This window comes from Bufo gargarizans, chromosome 8 (assembly GCF_014858855.1).
Source record: "Bufo gargarizans isolate SCDJY-AF-19 chromosome 8, ASM1485885v1, whole genome shotgun sequence".
Classification (NCBI taxonomy): domain Eukaryota; kingdom Metazoa; phylum Chordata; class Amphibia; order Anura; family Bufonidae; genus Bufo; species Bufo gargarizans.
In genome coordinates, this window is record NC_058087.1 from 25,738,326 (window position 1) to 25,751,098 (window position 12,773).

At 47.1% G+C, this 12,773-nt stretch overlaps 1 protein-coding gene across 1 annotated transcript in view; it reads left to right on the forward strand.

Annotated features, from left to right (window-relative positions):
• DARS1 (aspartyl-tRNA synthetase 1) overlaps positions 1–12,773 on the forward strand; it is a 106,486-nt gene that overhangs the window by 12,873 nt on the left and 80,840 nt on the right. Inside the window, exons 2-4 of the mRNA XM_044302592.1 lie at positions 4,936–5,032; positions 6,624–6,653; positions 9,323–9,380. Of these exons, the coding sequence (XP_044158527.1) occupies positions 4,936–5,032; positions 6,624–6,653; positions 9,323–9,380 (185 nt within the window). The remainder of the gene's footprint in view (positions 1–4,935; positions 5,033–6,623; positions 6,654–9,322; positions 9,381–12,773) is intronic.

Genomic DNA, 12,773 nt, shown 5'->3' on the forward strand with positions numbered 1-12,773 from the left:
CCGCCAGTCTTAATAAATGACCCCCAGAATATTTTGGGCACAGAGTTTGCCACAGATTCTGCACCAATAACACATACAGAACTTCCCCATTGATTTTAATGGAGAATCTCAATGTTAAACCACGCAGTGCCCTTTTTTTTGATTGATGATTTCCACTGAAAATGGGCAAGAATGAATATGGTCACTGAAACTGCAACAAAAACCACGTCAAGAAAAAAGTCCATGTAAAAAAAAAAAACGTGGAGGTGTTTTTGGCAGCGCTGAAAACACTTAGTGTAAAAATACCCTTAAAGCCGCGACCACAGCGAGAAGGGGTGTTTCAGAACGTCTACATATTTAATCGAGCCGAGCATGCATGTGTATGGCAGAAGAATCTATGTCCAGCTAAACGGTGGTGTATCGTAGGGTACATTCACACGACCGTATGTATTTTGCAGTTTACAAAACGCGGATCCGTAAAATACGGATGACGTCCGTGTTGCATCAGTTTTTTCCCCAGACCCATTGACATCAGTTGGTCAGTGCACTGCATTTTGCAGCCAAGAGGAGGGCATGTTCAGAGAGCACACGGATCATGTACTCTATACATACGGTCATGCGTGTTTAGACTCACATGTCTTTACTCACGCAGGTTCTCACCCGCTGCTGTAGGAAACGCTGCTGTTGTGTCTAAATCTGGATTCTGAAGTGTTTATGGAGATTTCCTCGATGACTAATGTGTTTGTAGGATACCCATAAAGCCTGTGGCAGCTCTGAAACAGGCAGCGGTGCCCAGTGCCAGGCAGGTGCATGCACCAGTCAGCCTCTGAGTGTGTTTGCTGCCCCGTGACACCTGCCTCTCTGTTATTGTACTGTCTTCCTGGCCGCTGGGATTGTAGCCGGCCGCCCGTTCTCAGGATCACATCCTCTCCTGGACATCGTTGGGGTCTATACTTAGTGTTCCTGTGCGTCCGATCCTGGGTTGTGCTCTTCCACCACCGTCTTTAATGAGCTCCCACTTACTGCATGTACACGGCCGGGAGTCTAAATACGACCCATTGTACGTGAAAGAAGAGAACTGCGCGGCGCTGTGAGAAGCGCAGCCACAGTGTTAGACTGCGCTGTTAGAGAATAGAATACATGTATAATATAGAGAGAGAATATTAATACAATGTAGAATAGAAGCGGTTACAGGGAATGTTTTGTTACATTGTTGCAGTTGTTTAGAAGTTAATTCCAGATCTCCCTGATGACTAATGTGGGGTCTTGTTTTGCCTCTGGAGTTCCTCGGATAGTCCACGACCGGCTGTGATTCAGGGGAAGGTGCCCAGCGTCAAGCAGCTGCATGCACGAGTCAGACCTTTCATGTGTTTTCTGCACCTGTTAGGTTATTGTGTTCTACTTCTAGCTGCTCTCATCTACGCAGATACATTGTGAGTAGAGTCCTGGAAAAATAAATGACACATAGCAGAGTCATGCGGAAATATATTTAGCCGATGAAACGCGCTAAACCAGGCGTGACCAACATCCCCAATATAAACGACCATACATAATACAGAGTGCGGCCCGTCCAATCACTAGGAACACTTTTCTGTACATTTAAAATTATCTATCTCATATCTATCTATCTCAAATCTATCTATCTCTCTCAGGCATCCTCAAACTGCGGCCCTCCAGCTGTTGTAAAACTGCAACTCCCAGAATGCTCTGCTGTAGTCTGATACCTGCAGGCTGTTCGGGCATGCTGGGAGTTGTAGTTTTGCAACAGCTGGAGAGCCGCAGTTTGAGGATGCCTGATCTATCTCATATCTATCCATCTATCTCTCCATTCATGGGTATCTATCTATCCGTCTATCTCCTATCTATCTATGGCTACTTTCACACTTACGTTTTCCCTTTTCTCTATTGAGTTCCATCATAGGATCTCAATAGCGGGGGGGAAAACTCTTCCGTTTTGTCCCCATTTATTGTCAATAGGGACAAAACTGAACTTAATGAAACGGAATGCTCCATAATGCATTCCGTTCCGTTTGGTTGTCTCACCATCGTGGGCCGAATAAAGCTGCAAGCATCGCTTTTCAATCCGCTATGTGGTGCGAAGCAAGACAGATCGGTTCTGACACACAATGTAAGTCAATGGGGGCGGATCCGTTTTCTCTGACACAATAGAAAAAGGATCCGTCCCCCATTGACTTTCAGTGTTCATGACGGATCCGTCATGGCTATAGAAGACATAATACAACCGGATCCATACATGACGGATGCATGCGGTTGTATTATTGTAACAGAAGCGTTTTTGCAGATCCATAACGGGATCCGCAAAAACGCTAATGTGAAAGTAGCTTATTCTATCTATCTATCTCATATCTATCTAATCTGTCCATCTCATGTTTATCTCTCCATTTATTTTATCCCCCACTGCACAGATCACCCCCCTCGGGCGTCCTGTAGGTCAGGTGGTGTTCGGGACCCTCTTGGCTGACACATTAAACACATGAATCACAAGGGAGGTATCAGCGAAGACCCCAGTGAATTACCCACATAGAGCGGGTGTCAAGTAGCACAATCTGCTCCTCAGATTCTGATTTCCCTCCTGTCAGTCTAGACGGCTGGAAGGTTATTAGCCACGGGGAAATCCTGCTGAGCCGGTGTACCTGATACTCATAGCCACCATGATGAGCAATTGATCCTCCTTCAGGATTTTACCCTTTATCACCATTGAATTTGTAGATTACTGTGCCAGTCGAGGTGCCCACTGGTTGTCACATCAAAGAAGAATATCAGTGGCGGCGCAGCCTCGTGTGTGCACGGCTCTTTCCATTCAAGTCTATGCTCGTTCTCAGTTGAGAGTGATCTAAATGTGTATATTTTGATCCATATTCTTGGAACCTGTCTCCATTGCAGTTTTAGAATTTCAAGTATGTGTCCCATATATAATTAAAGTACATACTTACCTAGTACTAAGCCTGAGTCACATCCTGTATTATACTCCAGAGCTGCCCTCACTATTCTGCTGGTGCAGTCACTGTGTACATACATTACATTACTTATCCTGTACTGATCCTCAGTTACATCCTGTATTATACTTCAGAGCTGCACTCACTATTCTGCTGGTGCAGTCACTGTGTTCATACATTACATTACTTATCCTGTACTGTTCCTGAGTTACATCCTGTATTATACTCCAGAGCTGCCCTCACTATTCTGCTGGTGCAGTCACTGTGTACATACATTACATTACTTATCCTGAACTGATCGTCAGTTACATCCTGTATTATACTTCAGAGCTGCACTCACTATTCTGCTGGTGCAGTCACTGTGTACATACATTACTTATCCTGTACTGTTCCTGAGTTACATCCTGTATTATACTCCAGAGCTGCCCTCGCTATTCTGCTGGTGCAGTCACTGTGTACATACATTACATTACTTATCCTGTACTGATCCTCAGTTACATCCTGTATTATACTTCAGAGCTGCACTCACTATTCTGCTGGTGCAGTCACTGTGTACATACATTAATTTACTTATTCTGTACTGATCCTGAGTAACATCCTGTATTATACTCCAGAGCTGCACTCACTATTCTGCTGGTGCAGTCACTGTGTACATACATTACTTATCCTGTACTGATCCTGAATTACATCTTGTATTATACTCCAGAGCTGCACTCACTATTCTACTGGTGGAGTCACTGTGTACATACATTACTTATCTTGTACTGATCCTGAGTTACATCCTGTATTATACTCCAGAGCTGCACTCACTATTCGGCTGGTGCAGTCACTGTGTACATAGATTACATTACTTATTCTGTACTGATCCTGAGTAACATCCTGTATTATACTCCAGAGCTGCACTCACTACTCTGCTGGTGCAGTCACTGTGTACATACATTACATTACTTATCCTGTACTGATCCTGAGTTACATCCTGTATTATACTCCAGAGCTGCACTCACTATTCTGCTGGTGGAGTCACTGTGTACATACATTACTTATCTTGTACTGATCCTGAGTTACATCCTGTATTATACTCCAGAGCTGCACTCACTATTCGGCTGGTGCAGTCACTGTGTACATAGATTACATTACTTATCCTGTACTGATCCTGAGTTACATCCTGTATTATACCTCAGAGCTACATTTACAATCCTGTAGGCTGCAAACCTGCAATCTCACAACACCCCTTGCTGGCTCAGTGTCTGCACATGTCCTTGTGATTAGCATTAGTCCTTCTTTACACCAGGCACCAGTAACCTGATGTAGGAAAACAATGTCACAGCTCAGATAAGGGAATTGTTAGCCAGCAGAATTGTGAATGCAGCTCTGGTAACTGAGGATGAGTACATAATGTATGGTCACAGAATGCAGGTTCTAACCGCGGTCAGCACAGACTCGGTACTGTGTAATCACAACTCTAGGCGGTATTGGAGGCCTGATTGCGCCATTTCTAGCGAGCGGCATACTACAGGCCTAGTGTTATTGGATTTAGCGTTTTGCTGACAGGTGTATTTCAGCTCCTGCCCATAAATCATAGATTGTGCCAGATCAGGGTCACAGAGTCATACGGGTTCACGTAACCCGCCGCCATTGTCATCGTCCTAATTGGAAGAGGATACCTCTTTATTCTGTGTTTGCGATGCTTGTTAAAAGAAATATCCCATGCTTATTATTTCCAAGCACTTGCTTCCCTAGAAATTTCCTGTTTTTATTTTCTGGACGAGAGAGAAAAGAAGTTTGAATGAATGGAGAGAAACCGAACAAATCATTCCAGCAGACAAAGGAATTAAGTGCCCCCCCCAGGCCCGATGCTGTGAATGGGAGCGAGTTTCCCACTGACTGAAAAACTTCCTCCAGGAAGTGGAATAAATAGCAAATGGAAGCGGCAGGGTCACCTGTTATACCAAGCGCTGCACGCCGGCCTCACTCTCTATTCTCTCTCTGTGTTTTGTAGTGCGGCCGAGGACCAGGCGCAGTCCAAGAAAGCCCTGAAGAAACAACAGAAGGAAGCTGAGAAGGCTGCAAAGAAAGCTGAGAAACAGTCCAAGCTGGTCAGTGCTGGAGTCGCCTTAAACAAACACGCTGAGAAAACAATGATAGACACAATAAACAATGACCATAACCCCCATCGTTATATTCACTTATGATAGTGGTGAAAGGTGTCCTGCAGAGCACAGGGGTCATAGCTCCCCCCCCCCATGGACCCGATGTTGCAAGGTCAAACTTAAGGCTGTATTACACTGCCGGTTTTTCGGCAGATGATCGCTAACGAGTGCTCGTGCGAACGCTAGTTAGCGACCATCTTGCAGTGTAAAGCCTCATTCAGACGTCAGTGTTTCGGTCAGTGATTATGAGCCAAAACCAGGATTGGAGCCTTCACAGACATAAGGTATAAGGGCAAGATCTGCACCTGGTTTTGGCTCACAATCACTGACCAAACACTGACGTGTGAATGAGACTTAATACTGCCACCGATTGCCCGATGAATGAGCAAACGCTCGTTCATGGGGCAATTGTAATTGTTAAGCACACTATTACACACATTATTAGACAGATCGCGCTGTCTAATAGTGATCTGCCACCGGCAAACCACTAGATAGTATGGGGACGAGCGATGGCAAAGCAATTGCTCCTCCTCATGCTGCAGAGGAGATCGCTCCATGTAATAGCAGCAGTCTCCTCCGCTAGCGAGCAGGCAATTGCCGGAAGGAAACTCTTCCCTCCCAACAGTCGCTTGCTCAATCGTCCTGTGTAATGCAGGCTTTACACAGTCCGATGTGGCAGTTCCCTCCCAGCAATCGCCTGCTCAATAACGGAGGAGACTGCTGGCATTACATGCAGCGATCTCCTCTGCTGCATGGGGAGGAGCGATTGCTACGCCATCTCTTGTCCTCATGCTGTGCAGTGGTTTGCTGGCAGCAGATTGTAATTAGACAGCACCATCTGCCGCCAGCAAACAATGTTTTTTTTTTAGCATGTCAAAAGATTTGGATTGAGCGTTTGCTCATTCATCGGGCAGTTGGTGGCAGTATTACACTGCCAGATGATTTCTAGCGAGCCTTCATGGGAACGCTCATTACGGATTATCTGCCATAGAATCAGGCAGTGTAATACAGGCTTTAAACCTCATGCAAACAATCATATTCTTTTTGCGGTCTACCAAATATGAATGTGGTCCGCGTGGTGTCTTCATTTTTTTTTTTTGTGGACCCGTTGACTACAGTGGGTCCGTGGTCCGCATTTGGCGCACATATTCTATCTTCTTGCAAAACAGACATTCGGATGTGGAAAGCACACGGATGATCCATGTGCTTTCTGCAAAAAGATAGAACGTGTCCTATACTTGGCTGCAAAATGCAGACCACGGACTGCATGGAAACCAATGGGATCACAAAAGATGCAGATGCAACGTGGACGGTATCCATATTTTGTGGATCTACAACAGCCATAATCGTGGAAACCCCCTTTAATGGTGACGAGCCATTCAGTCATTTAAAATAGACAATGGCGGGATTACATTTTCTGCAATGACACAGAAAACTGACAAACAAAACCCCAAGACTAGAACTGATCGCTGTCACAATGTGTCTGGATTGCCATCTTTTCTAATATTGTCTTTTTTTTTTTTTCTATTTACTTCAGGCATCTGAGCAGCAGGCGGATGAAGGAGAGGTGAGAGCCCGCGGTGTCGGCATCTATGAGGACGTGTTTTCTTGCACCTCCGTGTGGTTACAGGGTGACAGGTTTAGCACCTTCCATCGTGCGTGACATTGGTCGCATCTCTAATCCATACTGTAGTTATGAGAAGCTCCAGATCTGAATGTACACCTCTTTGTACTCATGTAGTAAATAACCCAACGACAACCAAGGGGTCCTCTCACTTCAGTAAATGGCATTTATCATGTTGAGCAAGTTAATACAAGTCACTTACTAATGTATTGTGATTGTCCATATTGCCTCCTTTGCTGGGTGGATTCATTTTTCCATCACATTGTACATGTCTCGTTTCCATGGTTACGACCACTCTGCAGTCCATCAGTGGTGGTCATGCTTTGACATTATAGAAAAAAAGCCTGGCTTCTCAGGTGGCCGGGACCGTGGGGTAGGGCTTTCTTAGAGAGTAACTGTACAGAACCCTCTCTGAATCTCCTTTCCTCCACACGTAAGGAATGTCTCCTGGTCCTTGATAAAGTCCCTGGAATGAATAAATCCTGTGACGGTTCTTTGTATTGACCACATATGTATTCATAGATCGCCTCTAAGGCGTCTTTTTCCAAGGTGGACAAGCCCAGTTTTTAAGCCTCTGCTAATATAAGTGACCTTCTATCCAATGTAATAATCCGGCGGCCCGTCTCCGCACCCTCTCCAGCTCTCCTATATCCTTTATAGTATATGTAGCCTAAGACTGAACCCCATATTTAAGATGAGGGGTGATATTACATTGAGATCTCTTTTCCTACACATCATAATTTTATTTGCTTTTGCAGCTGCTGTCTGACATTTAGCGCTGCTCCTAGCTCCAGAATATCCAAGTCCTTTTCTCCGAACGATTACTGTGGCCTAGTTGTCTCTAGGGGAGAAGGAAATCGTGGGAGGGATTACTTCCCATTTGTATCTCTTGGGCTATTAGTGAGGGGCTATTTTCTATGCAGGGTAGGAAGGGGTTAACCAGAGCTAATTGCAGTGCATCCTAGGGGATGCAGGTGTTGGATGAGCTGTTGCCCACCCACAGAAAGGGCAGAAAATCCTGCAGAGGAGTAAAAAGAGTTTTACATTTGTGGAATAGCCCCTTTAACGCACACAGTGAATATCGAATGAATTGTAAATTGCCAGATTCAATATAGTTTAGATCAGGCATGCTCAACCTCCAGCTGTTGCAAAACTACAACTACAAGTGGCGCTCCAGCTGTTGCAAAACTACAACTACAACTCCAGCTGTTGCAAAACTACAACTACAAGCGGCGCTCCAGCTGTTGCAAAACTACAACTCCCAGCATGCCCGAACAGCTATCAGCCTACAGCAGGGCATTGTGGGAGTTGTAGTTTTACAACAGCTGGAGGGCCGCAGTTTGAGCATGCCTGGTTTAGATGATTAGTGAGGCTCTCAATGCATATTGTGAGGCCAAATTGTGATTTTTCCACTTTTACATCCTCCACGTGGCTTCTCTTACATTAATTGACGACCTCGACATCAGGAGGCCGGTTACAGGCCCTGTCAGAGCCCGTATATTGGTCGTCACCCAGCTTTCCCAGAAGAAGATACAATGAGGAATTCTTAATGAAGTATTCAGCCTAATGGGTCTTCCTTCTTGGTGTCCCCCCCCCCCCCGGCCCGCAGCGTCCGTCTGGTGCCAGTGGGAGGATAATGGCAAGGATGTTTGCTTTAATAATCCGGCCCCATCTTAATGAGGTTTTGGCAGAAGCAGCGAGAGAACCTGTTTTATAGGACGAGGGAGACTCCAAACAAACGGCTCTTGGCAGCGGATCTCATCCTCCTTCTCAAGATGATTTTCTGTAGAGGACGTGACACAGTAAATGCATTCACACTCTGATTTAAGCTTATGTTTGGTGAATACGCCGGGAAAGGCGTCCTTAGGGCCCTATTCACCCAACAGGGGCCAAAACAACGTCTGAGTGGGCTACCGTGTTCTTTACAGAGACGGGCGTTAAAGGGGTTTTCCCATTAAGACAACTTATCCCCTGTTCACAGGATAGGGGTATATGTGTCTGATCTGGGGTCCCCAAGGATCACGAGAACGAGTCCATGCTCCATTCAACTCAATGGGGTTGGCGGAGATAGCAAAGCGCTTGTACTCGGCTATTTCCAGCAATCCCAATGAGTTAAATGGATGTGTGTCCACCGCTCCATTCAGATGGGGAGCCCCCCGTTCTCGTGATCAGTGGGAGCCCCAGCGGTTGTACCCCTCTGATCAGACACTTATCCCCTATGCCTGTGATGGCTAACCTCCGGCACTACAACTCCCAAGATGTACACTTGCTTGGCTGTTGTCAGAACTCCGTAGAAATGAACGGATCATGCTGGGAGTCGTAGTTTCACCACACCTGTAGTGCCGGAGGTTAGCCATCACTGCCCTATGCTGTGTCTTAATGGGAAAACTCCTTTAAAAACAATAGTATTCCACAAAGTATCCTCCTTATTTTATTTTTACATGTAAGCCTATGGATGATGTACGCCTTCACAGTCCTCCTTCTATTGCTGTATTCTGGGGTTTTCACTTTGGAGAATTGTCTCTCTGGGATTTTTTTTAATTTGCATTTTATCAGTGGTTTCCATCGGCGCGCTGAATTGTGGATTTCATTCCATGTCTCTCGTTATACAGGACTTTGCGAAGGACAGATATGGGGTTTCTGCAATGATACAGTCTCAGGAGAAACCTGGTATGTATGTGCATTATTATGATACAGATCTAGTCCCCCCCCTTGCATCTTAAAGGGGCGGCCCAACATGCCTCTCTGAATAGTTTAAAGGAGTATTCCGGTTGATTCAAGTTATCCACTATTAGATCGGCGGGACCCCCTCAGATCACGAGAAGGGGAAAGGGGGGCATACCAATGAAGGAGCGGCCGGTCGCACATGGGCGACACCACTCCATTCATTTCTTTGGGAGTTCCAGAGCAGGAGGAGCTGAGCAGATTGATGGGGAATTTTTTTTAAACTTTTAAATCTTAGCTTTTTCTGATTCCAGTTGTACACAGGGGAGGTTAGGTTAGTGACTGATAGCACTGTGTGTACAGAGATAGCTGTCAGTCACTGATGGTCGTACATAGGGTGGGCTTAAGCAGAGATTTAAAGGGGTTATCCAAAGCATAAAACATGTCCCCCCCCCCCCCAAATACATTATACTTACCTGCTCCCCAGCACCTGCGTCGCTCCTGATACCCGCAGGGCCGCTGCTGCATCTATCTCCCTGTCGCACGGTTCAAAACATTCAGAGACAGGGGGGGCAGCCAATAGCAGGCCGCGGCGGGGATGACCCTAGCGTCACCCTCTAGGGGCATGTTTTATACTTTGGATAACCCCTTTAAATGTATAAATTACATACCAGGTACAGCGCCATACATTGCATAGTGGCTGAGCTTGGCATTTCAGCTCAGTTCCATTCACTTGAATGGGATAAGGCCTCAGAAACGTCTTATGACCGAATAATATGAGGCCACAGGCCGAGGAAGAGGCCACATTGCTTACCCGAGGCCCTGCAACCCCTTCCAACAACTCTTTGGCAGGGGATACCATTAGTTTTGCCTCCATCGATCTGATGTTGATAATCTGTCCTGAGGATAGGTCTTCAGTACTTAAAGGGGGGATTTTTTTTTACTGATGACTTATTTTCTGGATAGGTCATCAGTATCTGATCGGAGGGGGAACGACCCCTACGACCACCACCGATCAGTTGTCTAAGAAGGCACCAGCGCTTAGAGTAGCACCTCGGCCTTCTTTCTGCTTTTCATCAGTCACGTGGCCTAGGAGCAGCTCAGCCACATAGAAGTGAATGGAGCTGAGCTGCGATACCAAGCATAACCGCTATACAATGTTCGGCGCTGTGCTTGGTGAACTGCAAGAAGGCAGTTGGACCGCCACCGATCAGTTACTGATGACCTATCCAACCGATCTCTGTTGTCCTCGGATTATTATTATTTGCCTGTAGCACAATGGCTGCGTTTTTCCTCCTGTAACCAGCAGATAACAGGCTCTGGGGGTGTTTACTCATAGTGAGAATGAACAAGTTGTAATCTGTTATTAGGGATTCATAACGGATTGTTAATGTCGTGCAGATCATTTAATCTCCTTTTATTAGCGGCCAGGAGCGATCGGGGGAATTCCATGCGCTCGGCCGGGATTAGTGACTGTGCGTGTTCCTGCAGGAGCGTCGCTGTCAGATGGGTCCCACCTGTGCAGATGACGGGGACGGCAAAAAAACATGCTTTCAACCCAGCTGGGGCGACTTCTGCAAAAATAACACCTCTGCCTCAGAGACAGACCACAGAATATACCAGGCAGATAGTTGTGTCACAGATGAAAGTGAAGCGTTTAGCACCTCGCAGTCAGTCTTCATTTCTGCATTTTTATTTTGACTGTTTAGCGCTCTGCCTCCCCCCCCCCCCCCCCCCAAAAAAAAAAAAAAAATATATATATATATATATATATATATATATAGAATGTGCCAGTAAATGTAAGTCCATAAATCGTCAGGTTGGCAAAATAATATTCAGCTGTTAAAGGGAACCTGTCATCACCTTTATGCTGACCTCACTGAGGGCAGCATAAAATAGTGACAGAAATGCTGATCTCAGCGGTGCGTCCCTCATCAGCTAAAAGTCAGTGGTTGCCGAGAACCAACATCACAATCATTACAGCCCAGGCCTGCAAAAGAGTCACGGCCACCGGAGAAGAGTCCTGGTTATTATAATCTCCTGCTCCCCCCCATCTGCTGATGATGGGCAGGTCTCTCCTAGAGAGAAAGGGAGGAAACTAGGTAGAAGCCGGTCAGTCATCAGCAGGAGATCATGAATAACCAGGACTCTTCTCAGGGGGCCGGGACTCTTCTCAGGGGGCCGGGACTCTTCTCAGGGGGCCGGGACTCTTCTCAGGGGGCCGGGACTCTTTTCCAGGACCAGTCTGCAATGGTTGTGACGTTGGTTCTCAGCAACCACTTACTTTTTGACAGACCTCCGACATCTGCTCACCTGTCTCTCCTTTATGCTGCCATTAGTGTGGGCAGCATAAAGGTGATGACAGGTTCGCTTTAATTATATATCTTTCTGGGAAAGCTGGATCGCAGCCAATATGGCTGGCATTTCATCTTTTGCAGTTGTTCCCCCTTCATGCACTGGTTTTAAACCTCTTCAGCTATTGCAAAGCAACATTTCTCGCCCAATTTCCTTGGGGGACACAGAAGACCTTGGGTATAGCTCATCTCCATAGGAGGCGTGACACTAAGTGAAAGCTGTTAAGCCCCTCCTCCACAGCTATACCCTCAGCCTGGAGAGAGAGACTGCCAGTTTTTTTGCTTAGTGTCCAAGGAGGCAAGACACTCCCTGCTCTGCAGGGCTGTTTTCTCCTTGTTTAAATTTTGATTTTTACTTTTTTCTTTTTGTTCCAGATCATCAGGGACAACAGAGACGCACTAGACCTCTCTGTTTCTCCCGGGGTTGAGCTGCGCCAGTGCCGGTCACCCGCACTGCTGCCTCCCCCACAGAAGACAAGGTGGATCAGGGCAGCTCCCCTACATCCCGCCAGCGCAAGGGTCGCCCGCACGCCAAGTCCCTCTTCCAGCGTCCTGCCACTACGGTGCCAGTAGCTGAAGGGGCGACCCTGCTGGAATGGACTGAGGGTGAAGACGACTATGGTGAGAGAGTGGCTTCTCTGCTTCTCCAGCCCTACGTCCCCCACCCTGGTCTCCTGCGTGCCTGACCCCCCATACTGGGCCTCTGGACCCTTCTGTCACTGCTGGACCTAGGCTGGCCCTGGGGTGCTGCGGGGCGACAATCTACTCCCTGCTCCCTCTCCTCCCTTCCTGGCCTTTATGGGACATTCTATCTGCAGAATGCTGCGAATAGGCAGCCACATCGCCTCCCTTCACCTATCAGCGTCCCTCCTGGGAACACTGTGCTCGCATCCGCACGGGCACCCGGTCTCAGGGTCCCCCCATCCCCTTACCGATGCGCTGCTCTGGGCCGGGGGCCCGTTCCTGACGGCAGTGCTGTGAGTTTTTACTTCCCGGCCTTGCTGGGCCGCACCTCCGGCGCTTCTTCCCGGCCTGCTGGGCCGCA